Raw genomic sequence first — 21,377 nt, 5'->3', positions numbered from 1 at the left:
AAATTCTCCCCAGGGAGGCTCCAAAGATGGCAGCAGTTCCTCAGCACCATGTGCTCTCCCTTAGCATGAGAAACACAACAAGTCGGTGGTGAATGAATCATCTCTCCCCGTGCCAAAAACACTCTTCACGGAAGAAACGGCCTCCCAGCTCTATAAAGTAACATTTCTTAGACTCTCACAGTTTCCCTTCTATCTTAGGCTCTGCTCCCACTAACATGCCCCGAGCAGTTAACCCTGTAGGGTAGGGGGACCCGACATCCCCGGTTTTCAGGGAAAGTCCCAGGACCGAGGAAGCCGCTCTCTTTGGTCCTACCAAGACCTTCTGCTCTCTAGCTGCCTTGTCACCTCTTCCCATGCTCACCTCCAGAATTTCTCCAGAGCTTCTCCCATTCTTTGGAACTCTCTACCCCAATCTGTCCGACTGTCCCCTAATCTATCCATCTTTAGACGATCCCTAAAAACCCTTCTCTTTAAAGAAGCCTATTCATCTACTAAGTAATACACTGTTTTACTTTCTCCATCAGCTCATCCCCCACAGCTGTTACCTTTTGTATCAATTGACCCTCCCTTTTAGATTGCAAGCTCTAAAAAGCAGGGCCCGCTGATTCCTCTTGTTCCAAATTGGGTTGTAACTGTAATGTCTGCCTTCATTTTGTTAAGCGCTGCGCAAACTGTTGGCGCTATATAAATCCTGTATAATAATAGAGGGTGTCCAAAAAAGGTTTATAAAATTTGGGGGGCCTGGTTAGATAGTCAAGATACAAGTGACTCCCTTTTGTCTTTGATTACTGACCCAAAACTTTAGAAAACCCCGCCATTTATGACGTCCCAACGTGTATATAGTGAAAATACCGTGCTAAATCAGTATAAAAGGTAGAGCTGCTCACACTACAATTGACAAACCATTGTAAAAGAATATATTATAACAGTGCAGCTGTCAACTTCTCACGTACCTGACTGATGAGCCCGATAGTGCAGAGGAAGGCCTCCCTTACGTATCTGACTCGCGGCCCCTGGTAGAGCAGACAGGTGGCACGGGAGAGCAGAATGGTTTGAGGGCCTGGCGGGTCAGCTGTTGGATGGGTAGCTCCAAGGTCCCAGATACTTTAGAGGAGACAACCAGCTGGTAGGAGGATCCGAATAGCAGGCAGGCTGAATGCTGGAACACCCAAGTCCACACTCATGCACACCCAGAAGTTGGATCTGGCAGACGGTACATAGTTCAGAGGGGTGTGGGTTCAAGCGGAGGTAAGGAGGCTGGTAGAGCTCAGAGGGGAGATGCTGGAGCGGAGCCCACAGGCAAACGGATCAGTTCACAGGCCAGGTCAACAACTGGCGGGCGGCGTGAAATCCAATGCAGCGGGCAGGTTCAAGGTCAGAGGCGAGCCGAGGTCAGATTCAGGCAGAAAGCAAGGGAAGTCCAAAAGTCAAGCCGGGTTTTACAGGAGATCAATCACAGAAGCAGGTAAACAGGAGCAGGGGTCACAGGAAGCTGCAGATCAGACAGCAAAGACACAGTGCTGGTGTGGTTCTTAAATAAGGCAGCCTGTTGCCAATCACTGAAATTATGTGAATCAAAAGTAATCAGCGCAAGCCCACATGAAACAGAAAACAAAAGAATCACTCAAAATTCTTGTGCACAAGGCTGCAAACAATCAGTGTCAAACACAAAAACACCTGTGAAAACTTAAAGAAAATAATATTGCTGCGCCAATTCTTTCATTGGAGATAAATAAATAAATAAATATGTTTTGTGTACGAAATGTTATCACAATAACTCTAAATCAGTCCATCAACTGTGATACTAAAGTGATAAATCAATTTCTGAGCCGTGATTATAAAATCAATAATATTAATAGTCCCAATCCTCAGTGAAAATAGTGACTGAAAGAAAATCAAAAAATCTTCATCCACAAACGTGATCAAAAGTGCTGCATGCTTCACTCCAGGTGCTCCTAGTGACAGATTAGCAGCTCACCTTAGGAACAGACTCTTGAGAGTCAATACACACTCTGGGATAATCACTGCAGTCTGGTTTGCCTTCCCATCACCGCCTCCTGATACTCCCTCCAGGTTTATATGGCATCGGTGTGGAGAAATAAAAGAAAGATCTAGTGCTCTCTGATTTTAAGGCTATTTATTAAATCATAAATGGTGAAATCGCACTTACATTTCAAAGCACTTCAGCAATGCGGACTAATCATAGCATCAAACGCTGCCTGTGGTCTCCGGGAATCGACGTGATGACGTGCAGGCTCCTCCCCCGTCCGCGTTGCGTCATAGACTTGGATCTGGTGCTGTTGGCGTGATCTGCTGACAGCAGGTTGAAAAGAAAAGAAGAGCTGAAATACATTTTTAAAAGAACAGCATGGGGTCCCCCTAATTCATACCAGGTCCTTGTGGCATCATCGACTGGTAGATTAGAAGAGAGAGGTATAAGAGAAGAGGAAGATAGAGTTGAAGAGGAGGATAGAGGAGAGGCGGAAAGTAGAGGAGAAAAGAAATGTAGAGGAGAAGAGGAAGGTAGAGGATAAGAGAAAAGTAGAGGGGAAGAGAAAAGTAGACGAGAGGAGGAAGGTCGCAGAGAGGAGAAAGGAAGAGGAGAGGAGGAAGGTATCAGAGAGGAGAAAGGTAGAGGATAGGAGGAAGGCAGTGGGGAGGAGGAAGGTAGAGGATAGGAGGAAAGTAGAGGAGAAGAGAAAAGTAGAGGAGAAGAGGAAGGTAGAAGAGAGGAGAAATGTAGGGGAGAGGAGGAAGATGGGGGGGGGGTAGAGGAGAAGAAAAAATAAGTGGCTAGGAGGAAGGTAGAGGAGAAGAGGAAGGTAGAGGAGAGAAGGAAGGTAGAAGAGAGGAGAAAGGTAAAGGAGAGGAGGAAGGCAGCAGGGAGGAGGAAGGTAGAGGAGTGGAGAAAGGTAGAGGCAAGAAGAAAAGTAGAGGAGAGGAGGAAGGCGGGAGGGGTGGAAGGGTGGAGGTAGAGAATAGGAGGAAGGTAGAGAAGAAGAGAAAGGTAGAGGAGAAAAAGAAGGTAGGGGATAGGAGGAAGGTAGAGGATAGGAGGAAGGTAGAGGAGAAGAGGAAGATATAAGAGAATAAAAAGGGAGTGGATAGGAGGAAGGTAGAGGAGAAGAGGAAGGTAGAGGAGAAGAAGAAGGTAGAGGAGAAGAGGAAGGTAGAGGATAGGGGGAAGGTAGAGGAGAAGAAGAAGGTAGAGGAGAAGAAGAAGGTAGAGGAGAAGAGGAAGGTAGAGGATAGGTAAAGATTAGGAGGAAGGTAGAGGAGAAGAGGAAGGTAGAGGAGAAGAAGAAGGTAGAGGAGAAGAGGAAGGTAGAGGAGAAGAGGAAGGTAGAGGAGAAGAAGAAGGTAGAGGAGAAGAGGAAGGTAGAGGAGAAGAGGAAGGTAGAGGAGAAGAAGAAGGTAGAGGAGAAGAGGAAGGTAGAGGAGAAGAGGAAGGTAGAGGAGAAGAAGAAGGTAGAGGAGAAGAGGAAGGTAGAGGAGAAGAGGAAGGTAGATGAGAAGAAGTATGTAGAGGATAGGAGGAAGGTAGAGGAGAAGAGAAAAGTAGAGGATAGGAGAAAGGTAGAAGAGAGGAGAAAGGTGGAGGAGAGAAGGAAGGCAGTGGGTAGGAGGAAGGTAGAGGATAGGAGGAAGGTAGAGGGGAAAAAGAAGATAGAGGATAGGGGGAAGGTAGAGGAGAAGAGGAAGGTAGATGAGAAGAAGTATGTTGAGGATAGGAGGGAGGTAGAGGGGAAGAAGAAGGTAGTGGATAAGAGAAAGGTAGAAGAGAGGAGAAAGGTAGAGGAGAGAAGGAAGGCAGTGGGTAGGAGGAAGGTAGAGGATAGGAGGAAGGTAGAGGAGAAGAAGAAGGTAGAGGATGGGAGAAAGGTAGAGAAGAAGAAGGTAGAGGATGGGAGGAAGGTAGAGGAGAAGAGAAAAGTGGAGGAGAAGAGAAAGGTAGAGGAGAGGAGGACAGGTGAACATACATGATTTATGGATGAGGATGAAGATAAAGGAAATGCAGAGCAGCGGTCAAATTCTCAACATTGGTCATTTTACCACCACACTACAGAAAACTCTCACTGACACCTCTTTATAAATCCTCTACTGTTTTCCCACACATTGAGAACTTCCTACACACCCATATAGAACCTCTGATGTCTGCTCCACATTGCACACCTTCCCAAACATCTTTCCATTGCACACCTCTCTCCAACATCTCTTCCTAAACTCTGCCCACATACTGCACTTCTTTCTCCAAAATCTCTTCCTAAACTCCGCCCACATACTGCACTCCTTTCTCCAACAACTCTCTGTAGAACCTGTGCTTTCCATAGTCCCTCTAATACCTGCTTATACATTACATACCTCTCTCCAACATTTCTCTATAGATCCTCTGCCATGCCTCACGTTGCACACCCCTCTCCAACACCTCTTCTTAAACCCTCTGCCACTGGTGTACACATTGCACACCTCTCCCTAACACATTCCCTCTTCTACCAACCCACACATTGCACTCCTCTTCCCAACAACTCTCTATAGGACCTTTGCTACCTGCCGCACATTGCATCCCTCTCCATAAACCTTCTGCTACCTACCCCACATTACACTTCTTCCCAAAAACTTTCTATAGTCCTTCTGCTACCTGCCCACACCTTGCATACCTCTCTATATATCCTATGCCCTGCCTCACATTGCATTTCCCTCCCCAACACCTCTCCAAAAACCCTGTACTGCCTACCCACACATTGCACGCCACACTCCAAAACCTCTTCTTAAACCCTCAGCCACTAGGCCACACAATGCACACCTCTCCTAAACACCTTCCTCTTCTACCGTCACACATTGCACATTTCTCAACAACACCCTTCTATACAACCTCTGCTGCCTGTCCCATATTGCACCCCTCCTCATAAACCATCTTCTGCCTGCCCCACATTGCACTCCTCTCCCCAACACCTCTCTCTATCAATGCTCTACTTCTGACTCCCTGACCCCGCTCCATAGACCCATCTAGGGTTGGGAAGGTTATTGTTCATATATCCTGTTATTGATTAGAAGGAATTAATTAATCATTTCATCAGGAAATGTGCACAGTGACCCTCCTAGCCTCCTCCCTCTGAGAGTTAGGGCCAGGGCTGTTATTCCATAGATAGGGCGTTCCTTCCCAGGAGGAGCCTTCCATTGTAACCCTTTAGAAGTAGATGTGTTTTGGATCTTCTCCTTGCACTCCTTCACTTCTGGCTGCTCTGAGTTCCAGGTGAAGATCTCTGGGTAAGAATTTACTTTACACTTATTGACTTTTTGACATTGTATCCATGTGAGTTCCAGGTGGAGATCTCTGGGTAAGAATTTACTTTACACGTATTTTCTTTATGTACAGTATATTATTAAAATAGATTGACATTGAATCCATGGATATGTATTCATTAGTTTGGGGGGTGCACCACTAAGGTTGTAATTACATTGTATTTATAGATATGTATTCATTGGTGTGGGGGTGCCCCATTAGGGTTGTAATGATATTGTATCCACAAATGTGTATTCATTGGAGTGGGGGAGCCCCGTTATTTTTGTGTTGTCCTTATATCCATAGATATGTATTCATTGGTTTGGGGTGCCCTATTAAGGTTGTAATGACATTACATTCACTAATGTGTATTCATTGGTTTGGGGGTGCTCCATTAATGTTGTGTTGACATTGTATCCATGGATATGTATTCATTGGTGTGGAGGTGCCCTATTAGTTGTATTGACATTGTATCTGTCGATATGTATTCACTGTTTTGGGGGTGCCCTGTATCTATTCATATACTAATTTTTATGTACATTGTTGCCCCTATTCTTACTGCTTCCCCACATTTTTAATGACTCGCTTTAGCTTCTGTAATGTCTTGTTTAAGGTTGTATCCATAGGTATCCATAGGTATGTATTTATTGGTTTGGGGATGCCCCATTAAATGTTGTAATGACATTGTTTCTATGGATATCTATTCATTGGTTTGGAGGTATCCCATTCATTTTGTACTGACATTGTATTCATGTATATGTATTCATTGGTTTGGGGGTGCCCCAATAATATTGTGATGACTTTTTTTTCCATGGATATGTACTCAGTAGCTTGGAGGTGCCCTAATGTATTAATTGGTTTGGGGGTGCCCCATTAGGTTGTGATGACATTGTATTCATGGATACATATTCATTGGTTTGGGGGTGCCCCATTAAGGTTGTATTGGCATTGTATCCATGGATATGTATTCATTGGTTTGGAGGTGCCCCATTAAGGTTTTAATGTCATTGTATTCATGGATATGTATTCATTGGTTTGGAGGTGTCCCATTATTGTTGTACTGTTATTGTATCCATGGATACATGTTCATTGGTTTGGGGGTGTCCTATTATTGTTGTACTGTTATTGTATCCATGGATACATGTTCATTGGTTTGGGCGGTGCCCCATTAAGGTTGCAATGCCATTTTATTTATGAATATGTATTCATTGGTTTGGAGGTGTCCATTAATGTTGTATTGACATTGTATTCATGGATATGTATTCATTGGTTTGGGAGTGCCCCAATAGGGTTGAATTGACATTGTATCCATGGATATGTAATTATTGTTTTTGAGGTATCGCATTAGGGTTTTAATGACATCCTATCCATGGATATACATCCATTGGTTTGAATTTGCCCCATTAATGTTGTAATGACATTGGATTCTTGGATATGCATCCATTGGTTTGGAGGTGCTCCATTAATATTGTAATGACATTGTATCCAAAGATATGCACCAATTGGTTTGGGGGTGCCGCATTAATAATATACTGACATTGTATCTATTGATATGTATTCATTGGCGTGGGGGTGCCCTAGTAGTTGTACTGACATTATATCAGTGATATGTATTTATTGGTTTGGAAGTTCCCTTTTAAGATTGTATTGATATTGTATCCATGTGTATTCATGGGTTTGGGGGGGGGGGCCCTGTATCTATTCATATATTACTTTTTATGTGAATTTTTGCCATTATCCTCACTGCTTTCCCACATTTTATAATTTTTAGCTTCTGCTGTGTCTTGTTATCTTTCCAATTATTATATTGGTTTAATAGTTGCAATCTGCTATGATTAGAGTTCAGTTCACTGATAAGTGGCATTTTAGCCATAGGTGGAGCCTAGTGAGCCTATTCATTCCTTCTTTTTACATGTCCTGGATGCTCCAGCAGCAAGACCCCCCCTTCCTTTATTTATGAACCATCGCTATTCCTCCTGGGAGTGTTGGGTGTTCCCATCCACCTTTGTGTGGTCCAGTTCTTCCTGTTATAATTTCCATAATATATCATGAATAAAAATCCTGCAGGGATGGTGATAACTCCTTTTAATGGGTAAAGCGGGTGTGCAGAGCCAGGAACTCAACAAAGGTCAAAGGACCTCATAATGGACACAGCAGGTGTACACACCCAGGAACTTGGAACAGGGATGGTGGGAACCAATCATATCGAGCATGGCAGGTGTACACACCCAGGAACTTGGAACAGGCATGGTGGGAACCAATCATATCGAGCATGGCAGGTGTACACACCCAGGAACTTGGAACAGGGATGGTGGGAACCAATCATATCGAGCATGGCAGGTGTAAACACCCAGGAACTTGGAACAGGGATGGTGGGAACCAATCATATCGAGCATGGCAGGTGTAAACACCCAGGAACTTGGAACAGGGATGGTGGGAACCAATCATATCGAGCATGGCAGGTGTACAGACTGGGGAACTCAGTGCAGGATTGGTGGGAACCTGTCATAACGAGCACAGCAGGTGTACAGACTGGGGAACTCATTACAGGAATTGTGGGAACTTGTCATATCAAGCACAGCAGGTGTACAGACAGGGGAACTCAGTGCAGGAATGGTGGAAACCCATTATATCGAGCACAGCAGGTGTATAGACTAGGGAACTCAGTGCAGGGATGGTGGAAACCCATCATATCAAGCACAGCAGGTGTATAGACTAGGGAACTCAGTGCAGGAATGGTGGAAACCCATCACATCAAGCACAGCAGGTGTATAGACTAGGGAACTCAGTGCAGGAATGGTGGAAACCCATCATATCAAGCACAGCAGGTGTATAGACTAGGGAACTCAGTGCAGGAATGGTGGGAACCCATTTTATCGAGCACAGTCGGTGTATAGACTAGGGAACTCAGTGCAGGAATGGTGGGAACCCATTATATCGAGCACAGCAGGTGTATAGCATAGGGAATTCGGTGCAAGAATGGTGGAAACCCGTTATATTGAGCACAGCAGGTGTACAGACAGGGAAACTCAGTGCAGGATGGTGGGAATTCTAACAATGGGCATAGAAGGTTTGCAGAGCCTGGTACTGAAAGTTGGAATGATGAGAACTCTTTATAATGGGCACAAGAAAAGTGGAGAGCTAGAACTTCAATGCAGGGAAGGTAGAAACGCCCTAATAATGGGCAAAGCAGTAGCCCTATATAAATATATATATATATTTTTAATTTAAAGGGTGTGATTGTTTTTCTGGAGAGTATATTTAGGGTAATTTTGGCCCAAGATCAGGTTCAGGAAAGATGAAAGAGGTATATGTAACCCTCAGGAGACATTTAAAGACAATTTTACCCTTAAAAATAAACAGTCTTCATTTCACCTTTCCAATTGGTTTCAATGCAATTTGCCGAAATGGAGACATTTCTTGGAAATAAAGACTCTCAGCTTCGCTGATCCTTTCCCTGGGCCAATGTATTGTACATGACGTTTTTTTTTTGCATCCTGTGTGTAGTGTGAAGATTGGTTTAGTAGAGAAATGATTCCAGCTAATTGTTGCTCTATGTTATTCAGGGAGATGGAGCTGTGTTGGATGATGTTCCTGCTGGTGATCCCAGCGTCTCTAGCACAGGAAGGTAAGTGCTGGAGCCTGAACACACCTATCCAATCAGTGAGTTACAATTTTCTGTCTTCCTGTATTTTACTTCTCTACAGTATCTCTATATAGATAAGGAAATCGGGGGATGTTGCCACTAGTTGGAGGGTCCTTACTACAATTTTAGTGAGCAGCTAGGCTGTAATGAGCCTAAGCTCGGATCATTTTCAGCATTTGTTGTTTTTCCCTTGAGCCGAGGGCATTGTCTACTTCTGCCTGTCGCTTGGCACCGTTCTCCAGTAGATAGAGCAAAAAGGAGCGATTAGGTCTGCCTGTCAGTTTTTCAGCAGGACTCGGTCGGACCACCAATTGCTTTCTATGGAGCGGCAGATATAAATGGACACGTGTCCACTGACACCCACCGACAACCGATCCGATCTTGTCCACTAAAAACAGACGGATGGGGATCTGTTCCCCATTCGTCTGACAGATCGAATCAGATGACAGTCAAATGTGAGGGGAAACAAGAGGGAGTCTTGCAGCACCATTAATAGGGGGTGCCAGGAAATTACTACCCTGGGAGCTGTGCTGGGGTGACCCAACGGGCCCCAAGGATAAGAAGAGAGTGGACTAGGTATCCATAATAGGTTGAATCTATAATTTGAGTACATAGGTGATGGCACATTGGCCAGTGGTAGCATGTCAGGGCCCATAATGTGAAACCACTCCACTATGTCCACCCGCAGGAGAGGGAGTAAAAATGTTATGTCTTGTTTTTACTCCCTTGATTTTTCCTGCTGGTGGACACGGTGGAGTGGTTTCACATTATGGGCCCTGACATACTACCACTGGCCAATGTGCCATCATCACCCATGTACTCAAATTTTGGATTCACGCTATTATAGATACCTGGTCTACCCTCCACTTATCCTCGGGGCCCGTTGGGTCATACTGCCACAGCCCCTAGAGTAGACATTCCCTAGCACCCCCCACTCATGGTGCTGCAAGACTCCCTCTTGTTTCCCTCCCCTCCCTCCTCCTTTTTTTGAGCTGACCTATTTATTTGTGCATCTACTTCTGAAGAAGTGGACATAAATCCACGAAAACACGTAGGATTACAGGATGCCCATAAATGTTTGAATCATTATGCAACTTATAATCATGTATTTTAACATCATAATCATGTAGCTCCAAAAATATTATGTATACTAACACGTATATATATTTTATAAAATTATAGTGTTTATGACTAGGGTTGAGCGAACACCTAGATGTCCGTGTTCGACGGGTTCGGCCGAACTTTAAAAAAAAGTCCGGGTCCGTGTCCCGGACTTTTACCGAACTTTTCCCGGACACCGAACCCCATTGAAGTCAATGGGGACCCGAACTTTAAGGCACTAAAATGGCTCTAAAACACCAAAGGAAAGGGCTAGAGTGCTGCAAATGGCAGCAAAACGTAATTAAGAGCATGGCAAGTGCTCTGCAAACAAATGTGGATAGGGAAATAACTTAAAACAACAAAAAAAAACAGAAAAATAAAACAATGTTCTTCTTCATCTCTGAAGGACGAGGCCCATATGGAGTAGGAGGGAGGTTGAGGTGGTGGTGGATGTGGCGGTGACATAGGCGTGCGCACAGGGTGTGCTGGGTGTGCCTGGGCACACCCTAATCACCTAGGGCACATAGCATTGCCAGTGAGGAGATGGGAAAGATCTCCCTGGGACCTGCTCTGCTCTATTTCTCCTTGCCTACAGGTACATGGCCCCGATACATTACTCTCCCTGCTGGCAAACACATGCATGTGTATTTCAACTTTGGGGTGCACACCTTAATGCAATAGGCTGCGCACACCTATGGGCGGTGTAGGTGGAAGCGGCGGTGGAGGAGGACCAGGGCCGGATTAACAGCATCATGGGCTTGGTGCTGAGGATTTTGAAGGGCCTTAAGGGCCGTGCCTTGCCATGCACCCAGAGGAGGAAGGGTGCAGCCATGCATGCCTAATTCAACATGGGATGCTGTCTCTGAAGCCCATAAACACATCCATGCATCGCCAACTGTCCCTCCTTGTCCGGCCTTCACGCTGTGTGGGGAGGTTCTGAGGGTGCTGCCTGGGGAAGCGAGCATAGAAGCCAGACTTCTGTGTTTACAAGTGACAGAAGAGCGGTAACAGTGAATATGGCCAACCCGGGGCCTATATAAAAGGTAGGGGCCTGGAGCTGCAGCTCCAATAGCCCCTACATTAATCTGGCCCTGAGGAGGAGGACGAGGTAGCCAACACTGCTTCTTTTCAAAAATTTTAAATGAGGGTACACCCCAAAAGAGTGAGAAAGAGCAAAAATGGAACAATGGGTGGGTAAGGTCGGTATCCATTGCTATTCTGCATAAGGTACGGAAAAGTCCCGTGGGATCCATGCCTGGTTCATTTTAATGAACGTGAGCTTGTCCACATTGTCTCTGGACAGGCGGCTGCGCTTGTCTGTTATAACGCCCCCAGCCGTGCTAAATACCCGTTCAGATAATACACTGGCTGCAGGGCACGCCAGCACCTCCAAGGCGTAAAGGGCAAGCTCAGGCCATGTGCCCAATTTGGAGACCCAGAAGTTGAAGGGGGCAGACCCGTCATTCACTACATGTAGGCGTGTGCACACATACTGCTCCACCATGTTGGTAAAATGCTGCCTCCTGCTAAGACGTTCCATCTGAGCTGCTGGTGCTGCTGTTTGTTGTGGCGTGCTGACAAAGCTTTTCCACATTTCGGCCATGCTAACCCTGCCTTCTGAGGTGCTGGCGGTGCCCTGGTTGCGTTGGCGACCTCCTCCTCCTCCTCCTCTGCCTTGTGCTTCCACTGTGGCCCCGCTGTCAGATGGGAATGCCAGCAGCATGGCGTCTACCAGCGTGCGCTTGTACTCGCGCATCTTGCGATCGCGCTCCAGTGAGTGAATTAAGGACGGTACGTTGTCCTTGTAACGGGGATCCAGCAGCGTGGCCACCCAGTAATCAGCACAAGTTAGAATGTGGGCAACTCGGCGGTCGTTGTGGAGACACTGCAGCATGTAATCGCTCATGTGTGCCAGGCTGCCCAGAGGCGACGAAAGGCTGTCCTCTGTGGGAGGTGTATCGTCCGTGTCCTCTGTATCCCCCCAGCCACGCACCAGTGATGGCCATGAGCTGGCCTGGGTGCCACCCTGCTGTGAACATGGTTCCATCTCCTCCTCCAGCTCCTCCTCCTCCTCATCCTCCTCATCCTCCAGAACTGTGCCCCTGCTGGACAATTGCGTCCCTGGCGTTTGCGTGTGCAGGAACCCACCCTCGGAGCCCCTTGCGAATGACTGCCCTGAAAGCCTTGGAAATGTTACCTCTTCATCCTCCTCCTCCTCCTCATCCTGTGCCACATCCTCTTCCATCATCGCCCGAATTGTTTTTTCAAGGAGGCATAGAAGTGGGATAGTTAAGCTGAGAACGGCGTCATTGCCACTGGCCATGTTGGTGGAGTACTCAAAACAGCGCAACAAGGCACACAGGTCTCGCATGGAGGCCCAGTTATTGGTGGTGAAGTGGTGCTGTTCCGCAGAGCGACTCACGCGTGCGTGCTGCAGCTGAAACTCCACTATGGCCTGCTGCTGCTCGCACAGTCTTTCCAGCATGTGCAAGGTGGAGTTCCACCTTGTGGGCACGTCACATATGAGGCGGTGAGCGGGAAGGCCGAAGTTACGCTGCAGCGCTGCCAGGCGAGCAGCAGCAGGGTGAGAACGCCGAAAGTGCGCACAAACGGCCCGCACTTTCTGCAGCAGCTCTGACATATCGGGGTAGTTTTTAAGGAACCTCTGCACCACCAAATTCAGCACATGCGCCAGGCAAGGGATGTGCGTCAAACCGGCTAGGCCCAGAGCTGCTATGAGATTTCGCCCGTTATCACACACCACCAGGCCGGGCTTGAGGCTCGCTGGCAGCAACCACTCATTTGTCTGCTGTTCCATGCTCCTCCACAACTCCTGCGCGGTGTGTGGTTTGTCCCCCAAACAGGCAAGTTGTAAAACTGCCTGCTGTCGTTTACCCCTGGCCGTGCTGAAGTTGGTGGTGAAGGTGTTACGCTGTCCGGATGAGGAGGCGGTAGAGGATGAGGAAGCGGAGTAGGAGGAGTTACGAACAGGAGGCAAACTGAAGCGCCCTGCAATCCTCGGTGGTGGAAGGACATGCGCCAAATTGCTATCCGCCTCAGGCCCATCCGCCACTGCATTTACCCAGTAGGGAGATATAACGCCCCTGACCGTGCTTACTGGTCCACGTATCCGTAGTTAGGTGGACCTTGGCACAGATGGCGTTGCGCAGTGCACACCTGATATTTTCCCCCACTTGGTTGTGCAGGGAAGGGATGGCTTGCCTGGAAAAGTAGTGGCGGCTGGGCACGACGTACTGTGGGACAGCCACCGACATAAGGTTTTTAAAACTGTGCGTCTCCACCAGACGGAATGACAGCATTTCAAAGGCCAATAATTTTGAAATGCTGGCATTCAGGGCCAGGGATCGCGGGTGGGTAGGGGGGTACTTCCTCTTCCTCTCAAGTGTTTGGGAGATGGAAAGCTGAACGCTTCCACGGGACATTGTGGAGATGGTTGTTGGTGACCCAGGTGGTGGTGTTGCTGACAGATCGTCTGTTTGCGGGGTGGCAGGTGCCGGTATCACTACAGATGTGGCTGGAGCGGCCGAGACTGCAGCAGAAGAGGAAGCAGGATGAGCCAGAGACGTTTCTTGGTTTTGAAGGTGTGTACTCCACTGCAGCTCGTGCTTTGCACTTAGATGCCTGATCATGCAGGTTGTGCTCAGGTTGAGAAGGTTCATGCCTCGCTTCAAGCTCTGATTGCACAGGGTGCAAACCACTCGTGTCCTGTCATCAGCACATTTTCTAAAGAACTTCCACGCTAGAGAACTCCTTTGAGCTGACTTTGGTGCGCTCGTTCCCTTGCTGCGTTGGGCAGTAGCGGGCGTAGTGTCTAGGGCACGGCCGCTCCGCTTCTGCACCCTGCTCCCTCTTCTGCTGTGCTGGTGGCTCTGTGCGACCACCGCCTCTTCCTCCAAACTACTCAGGTCACCTGCATGACGTTCATTCCATGTGGGGTCGAGGACCTCATCGTCCTCCACATCATCTTCCACCCAGTCTTCACCCCTGCCCTCCTTGTCGGTCTCCACAATGCTGAACGCCGCAGCAGTTGGCACCTGCGTTTCGTCATCATCGGAGACGTGCTGCGATGATCCTTGCATGTACTCATCTTGAGAAATAAGTGGTTGGGCATCGCTGCACTCAATCTCTTCCACTTCTGGGGCAGGGCTAGGTGGATGGCCCTGGGAAACCCTGCTGACAGAGTCCTCAAAAAGAATAAGAGACTGCTGTATGGCTTGGGGCTCAGACTGCTGGCCTGATTTGCAAGGGGGTGAGGTGAAAGACGGTTGGACATTGGCTGCAGGTGCCAACTCTGACCTTTCTGCAGTAGACTGGGTGGGAGACAATGTGAAGGAACTGGAGGCACTGTCAGCAGCAAACCAATCTACTATCGCCTCAACTTGTTCTGGCCTCATCACTTCTAGGGGCGTTTGATGCCCTACCAAATACTGATGCAGGTTCTGTCGCCTACTCACACTTGAGGAAGGTGTTTCACTTGTGCGTGTAGCTGGCACAGATCGACCATGTCCTCTCCTTGCAATAGGAGCTCTACCAGCAGCACCACGACCCAGGCCACGGCCCTTATTTGACGGTCTCCTCATATTTCTGTAATTTAAGATCTTGCCCTAGAAAGGTTTTTATTGAATAGCGGAATAGAAAATATGATCCAAAAAAAGTGTATGTATATCACACGTACACAACCACACTAGGCCCCAATTACTATTGTTTGTACCCCTAAAAGGCTAGATGAGGAGTAGGGGGAGTATGGAACAGGCAGCACCCTCAAACCTTCAGAAGTATGAGATGAACCCCAACAACTTGGAAAGGTGGATCTCTCTCACACGTACCGACACAGACTATCCCGCAATTCAATTGATCCTCAAAGGTTTTTATTGAATAGCGGAATAGGAAATATGATCAAAAAAAGTGTATGTATCTCGCACGTACACAACCACACTAGGCCCCAATTACTATTGTTTGTACCCCTAAAAGGCTAGATGAGGAGTAGGGGGAGTATGGAACAGGCAGCACCCTCAAACCTTCAGAAGTATGAGATGAACCCCAACAACTTGGAAAGGTGGATCTCTCTCACACGTACCAACACAGACTATCCCCCAATTTAACTGATCCCCAAAGGTTTTTGATTAAATAGCGGAATAGAAAATATGATCCAAAAAAAGTGTATGTATATCACACGTACACAACCACACTAGGCCCCAATTACTATTGTTTGTACCCCTAAAAGGCTAGATGAGGAGTAGGGGGAGTATGGAACAGGCAGCACCCTCAAACCTTCAGAAGTATGAGATGAACCCCAACAACTTGGAAAGGTGGATCTCTCTCACACGTACCGACACAGACTATCCCGCAATTCAATTGATCCTCAAAGGTTTTTATTGAATAGCGGAATAGGAAATATGATCAAAAAAAGTGTATGTATCTCGCACGTACACAACCACACTAGGCCCCAATTACTATTGTTTGTACCCCTAAAAGGCTAGATGAGGAGTAGGGGGAGTATGGAACAGGCAGCACCCTCAAACCTTCAGAAGTATGAGATGAACCCCAACAACTTGGAAAGGTGGATCTCTCTCACACGTACCAACACAGACTATCCCCCAATTTAACTGATCCCCAAAGGTTTTTGATTAAATAGCGGAATAGAAAATATGATCCCAAAAAAGTGTATGTATATCACACGTACACAACCACACTAGGCCCCAATTACTATTGTTTGTACCCCTAAAAGGCTAGATGAGGAGTAGGGGGAGTATGGAACAGGCAGCACCCTCAAACCTTCAGAAGTATGAGATGAACCCCAACAACTTGGAAAGGTGGATCTCTCTCACACGTACCAACACAGACTATCCCCCAATTTAACTGATCCCCAAAGGTTTTTGATTAAATAGCGGAATAGAAAATATGATCCCAAAAAAGTGTATGTATATCACACGTACACAACCACACTAGGCCCCAATTACTATTGTTTGTACCCCTAAAAGGCTAGGAGTAGGGGGAGTATGGAACAGGCAGCACCCTCAAACCTTCAGAAGTATGAGATGAACCCCAACAACTTGGAAAGGTGGATCTCTCTCACACGTACCAACACAGACTATCCCCCAATTTAACTGATCCCCAAAGGTTTTTGATTAAATAGCGGAATAGAAAATATGATCCCAAAAAAGTGTATGTATATCACACGTACACAACCACACTAGGCCCCAATTACTATTGTTTGTACCCCTAAAAGGCTAGATGAGGAGTAGGGGGAGTATGGAACAGGCAGCACCCTCAAACCTTCAGAAGTATGAGATTGTGTTCACTGTACCCCACAAAGATTGAGTTCACTGCACCCCACAATGATTGTGTTCACTGCACCCCACAAAGATTGTGTTCACTGCACCTCACAAAGATTGTGTTCACTGTACCCCCCAAAGATTGTGTTCACTGCACCCCACAAAGATTCTGTTCACTGTACCCCACAAAGATTGTGTTCACTGCACCCCAAAAAGATTGTGTTCACTGCACCCCAAAAAGGATGTTGTTCACTGCACCCCAAAAAGGATGTTGTTCACTCCACCCCAAAAAGATTGTGTTCACTGCACCCCACAAAGATTGTGTTCACTGCACCCCAAAAAGATTGTGTTCACTGCACCCCAAAAATGATTTTGTTCACTGCACCCCAAAAAGGATTTTGTTCACTGCACCCCAAAAAGGATGTTGTTCACTCCACCCCAAAAAGATTGTGTTCACTGCACCCCAAAAAGATTGTGTTCACTGCACCCCACAAAGGATTTTGTTCACTGCACCCCAAAAAGATTGTGTTCACTGCACCCCAAAAAGGATGTTGTTCACTGCACCCCACAAAGGATTTTGTTCACTGCACCCCACAAAGATTGTGTTCACTGCACACCAAAAAGGATTTTGTTCACTGCACCCCAAAAAGATTGTGTTCACTGCACCCCAAAAAGATTTTGTTCACTGCACCCCAAAAAGATTGTGTTCACTGCAGCCCAAAAAGATTGTGTTCACTGCAGCCCAAAAAGATTGTGTTCACTGCAGCCCAAAAAGATTGTGTTCACTGCAGCTCACACACAGAAAAATGGATGTGGATCACTGACACCTGCCTATCTCCAATCCCACACCACACAGCAATATCGATTGTAGTTTGTAGAACACAGTTTCCCTAAAATTCAGCAGACTCTGTCCCTAACAGGATTGAGAAGAGATCGTAGATCAGGATTGAGTGCAGACCCCACCCCCCACACAGCAATATCGATTGTAGTTTGTAGAAGACACTGACCCTATAATTCAGCAGACTCTATCCCTAAAATGCCTACAACTCGCCCTGCCTAAACACTCCGACCTGTCCCTCAATTCTATCCGGACACAAATGGTTTTTTCCTGCCTATCTTTCCCTAATCAGCAGCCAGCACATTGATGTGTGCTCTGTCCCTGAATCTAAGCAGCATAATGACGCCGCTGCGGCTGCCTCGAACTTATAAAGACTTGGTCACATGCTTCAGACGGCCAATCACAGCTACTGAGACATTTGCAGGCATGGCTGGGATGGCTTAAGGCACACCAGTTAAACGATTGTTGATTGGCTGTTGAAAGCCCGCCATGAAAAGAGCGCCAAAGCATGCAAAACCCGGAAATAAAACGACCGAACACGGATTTTTACCCGAACATACAGTAAAGTGTCCGTGTCCGTGTTCGGGTACAAAAAATCCAATTATTCGGTACGAACACGAATAATACAGTCCGTGTTCGCTCAACACTATTTATGACAATTACCCATTATGGATCAGCTCAATGAAATTACTTTTTAATGTGTATTTCATCATGTTTGTAAAATTGTTACTATGAATTTTGCTACTATGCAATAGATTTATAATCATGTGTATTATTAATTTTTGAAGTGATTGGCCTCATTTAAAGTCCCGTTGACTCATGTTTCTCCCTCTTTGTTTACGATATTGGGATAGAGGCTTTTCACTCATGGTGCCATAGACCACATCTATTTCTCTGCATCAGCGGAGTGGACATGGACTTGTCATCCGCCTGCTCAGTGGGGATCAGCAGAGAAATCCCTTGTTGAAAAGGTGGATCTGCTGGCGTACTCTGCCAGTGCGAAAGGGACCTAGGTTCTTTTGGGTTATGAATATTTATTTCACTCTGGCCAATCACTAGGAGGTATTTTGGCAATGATGTTCGCTGGGGAAGGAGCCTTTACAGATAGATCCTTCACCCTGGGCTTTGCCTGGAGAGGATGCCAATGTGAATGATCTGGCCATAGTCTCCCAGGCCTGCTTCTTGGGTTGAAACAAGTCCAGAGGATTGAGAAAGGGGTCTATGTTTGGGCCTAGAAGACAGGAAGGTGGCTGTAAAAAGGAAGGAGCATGTCTAGAGGTGTTGCCGCTTTGTCGAGGATATGTTTCCTTCCCAAAATGATGTCCACCTAGGGCATGCACAATGGTGCTCGGCCCCATCAGACCTGAAATAAATGAGAATTTTAACCAGGTATGGACACCTGCAGCCATTTTTATTTAGGCCTTGCTTTGGCAATACAGTTATTATTCATTTCAATGAATGTGATAAATGATGGAATGCAATAAGGTTTGAGAGATTTGAGGAGTGAGTTAGGGTTTAGGAGGAGAGCAGAGGGGGTTATGAAGGACATTTTGTATACTTTGGGGCTAGAGCTCTGACGGTAGGGGTTTAGGAGAACAGAAGAGGGATATAGAAGACAGTTTGTATACTGTGAGGCTGGTGGTCTGGGAGTTGTGTATTTAGGAAGGAAATGGAGGGGTATGGAGTGGGGATTTAGGAGGACAATGGAGGAAGGTATTGGGGGGCAGTTTGTATACTGCAAGGCTGGTGCTCTGGGAGTGGCAGGGGGAATAGCAGAGCTACATTTGTAGGCAGGCACAGTCTATTTTCTCCACTGCAGGTGGCACTCAACTGCAGCACCACCTGGAATAGTTTTAATGCTGAGGACAGCATCTGTCAAAGAGGGGGAGCGTAGACAGATGCAGTACACTTTCTCCACTGCAGGTGGTGCTCAACTGCAGCAGCAGTGCAGAGGGAGAGGAAGTCAAGAGGAAAATGGTCCCTCTATAGTTTCCTGGGTCACTGGGGCAGTGATCTGGTTGGATACTGACAGCCCATGTGACCAGGGGCGTAACTACAGGGGTTGCAGGGGTTGCAATCGCTACCGGGCCCCATGCTCCAGGGGGCCCGGTAGCAAACCAGTGGGTGAACTTCCAGGATCGCAAAGGTCACACTTGCGACCGGACCCTGGCATTGCACCACTCTGGGGAAGCCCCAAGATTGCAGGAAGTGGGCCCACAAGATTGCAGGAAGGGGGCCCACTGCAGAACTTGTGAAAGAATCCTGCTGCGGGACCGTAATAAAAGGCCATGCAACGAGTGTAAAGAGCCCCAGGATTAGTGGGAAGAGCCCTGGGCTTGAAGGTAAGGGCCCCGGCCAGGGGTCTGGGGGGCCCTTCATGGTTTCTTGCATCAGGGCCCTGAAGGTTCTAGTTACGCCTCTGCATGTGACTCTGGTTGCCATCTTTGGTAGTCAGAGTCTAATTAGGACCATGGCTCCTGTGTTTGGCGTGCATTCAGCGTGTGGGTAGTGTGAGGACAGGTCACCTATCTGTCAGGGGCAGTAATAGCAGTAGGAAAAGGTTCCAGATGAGTAGGGAAAGTGTAGGGATCTGCCACTCTTCCTGGAAACCTCCCTGCTTGGGCTCAGACTGGCCAGACCACATTCCACCTCTCAAGACAGACGATGTCGGGAGCTGGAGTCTGCTCCTCCACAATCTTCTGTTCGTGTATGATTGTTCCCAGTTGGACTGCCTCCCCGGTGGGTTTGTTGTGAACTGTTATACTCTGACTGCAATACAAGTTCTTTCTATTGCATTTGGACTGAGTGTGTGTTATTGCTCCACCCATCCTATTCATTTATTTTTTATAACTATGGGGTAGAAATGTCTTTACATTATATATATACAGCATACCTCTGTAGCAATAATTGTTGTGCGTTTCTTTTTTTCTAGACATGAAGGATAAAGTCTTCCTCTTCCCCAAAGAAACCAACACAGACTACGTGTCTTTAACACCAAATATTACAAAGCCATTGGAGAAAGTCAGCGTCTGTCTACGTTCTTACACCGATTTTCCAGGCACCTACAGTCTCTTCTCTCTAGCTACTCCTGACATGGAAGAAGCTTTTTATATCGCCGATCATTCTCTCTCCTCCTCCATATACATAAACCGTAACTACACTAATTTTATTACAGCCTCGGAGTCTTTGGTCTGGAGACACACCTGTGTGACCTGGGACTCGGACAATGGAGTGGTCCTCCTTTGGATCAATGGAAAGATCTACCTCAGAACAGTCTCCACAAAAGGGTCTTCTATCGCAGCGGAAACCAGCATTGTTCTGGGCCAGAGACAGAACTCTTTTGAGGGACAATCGTTCTCTTTATGGCCATTTGTTGGAGAAATAAGTGATGTCCACATGTGGGATTATGTCCTGACGCCAGATGAAATGCTGCAAGCCCTACATAGCAATTTCCAGGGAAATATCATAAACTGGAATTCTCTTCTCTATGAAATTAAAGGGGGCATTCTTGTCCAGCCCAAATTTCAGTGCAAATATCTCAACCACTATAAACCTTGTAATTAAATCCCAACACCCCCGCCCCCTTTGAGTCCCCTTCATATTATACTGTAGCATGTGGCTTCATTTGGGGGTGGCCTCTGTCCCTTGCTTGTCTTTCTACATATCACTGCTTAAGGAAGAGTCTTTTTCTCGAAAAGAGTGAAGCAGAATTCCTATGGAGCCCCGCAGGAAATAACATCTTTATGCAGGTCGTATGATGCTGTGGGTCCTCTTCCTCTTAGGTCTTCTTTTAGCAGTCGAGGGTTCTGGATACTGCAGAGAGTGGCACCAGTGTGAGTGTAGGCAGGTGTAGTTTAGCCAGGGCCGGTGATAGACTGTTTTACGCCCTAGGCAAGATCAGCTACTTGCGCGACCCCAAAAAAAAATAAATAAAAAAAGGAAGGGGTCAAAAACTGCTCTATGTCATATCCAGTGACCCTGATCTGATGGTTCCTCCATGTAATGCTGTCATACCCAGTGATCCCAATGTTCCTCTATGTCACATCAGGGGTCCCTGATATTCCTCCATGTCACACCCGGAGACCTCAATCCCCCATGGCACACCCAGGGATCCCAATTCCTCATGGCATACCTGGTGACCCCAAACCCCTGTTACACTTGCGACCCCTCTCCCCCATGTCACACCTGGTGACTCAGATTCCCCATGGCATA

The 21,377-nt window shown here is 46.9% G+C and overlaps 1 protein-coding gene across 1 annotated transcript; it reads left to right on the top strand.

Annotated features, from left to right (window-relative positions):
- The first annotated feature begins 5,199 nt into the window (after positions 1-5,199).
- On the top strand, positions 5,200-20,753 carry LOC309554238 (C-reactive protein-like). Its single transcript, XM_082255875.1, has 3 exons — positions 5,200-5,268; positions 8,851-8,912; positions 20,098-20,753. Exons 2-3 carry the CDS (start codon positions 8,855-8,857, stop codon positions 20,727-20,729), a joined length of 690 nt encoding a protein of 229 aa, XP_082112001.1. The 5' UTR covers positions 5,200-5,268; positions 8,851-8,854; the 3' UTR covers positions 20,730-20,753.
- Positions 20,754-21,377: the final 624 nt, after the last annotated feature.

This window comes from Pelophylax lessonae (assembly GCF_965119305.1).
Source record: "Pelophylax lessonae genome assembly, chromosome: 4".
NCBI lineage: Eukaryota > Metazoa > Chordata > Amphibia > Anura > Ranidae > Pelophylax > Pelophylax lessonae.
This window is presented reverse-complemented; position numbering and strand designations above follow the sequence as displayed.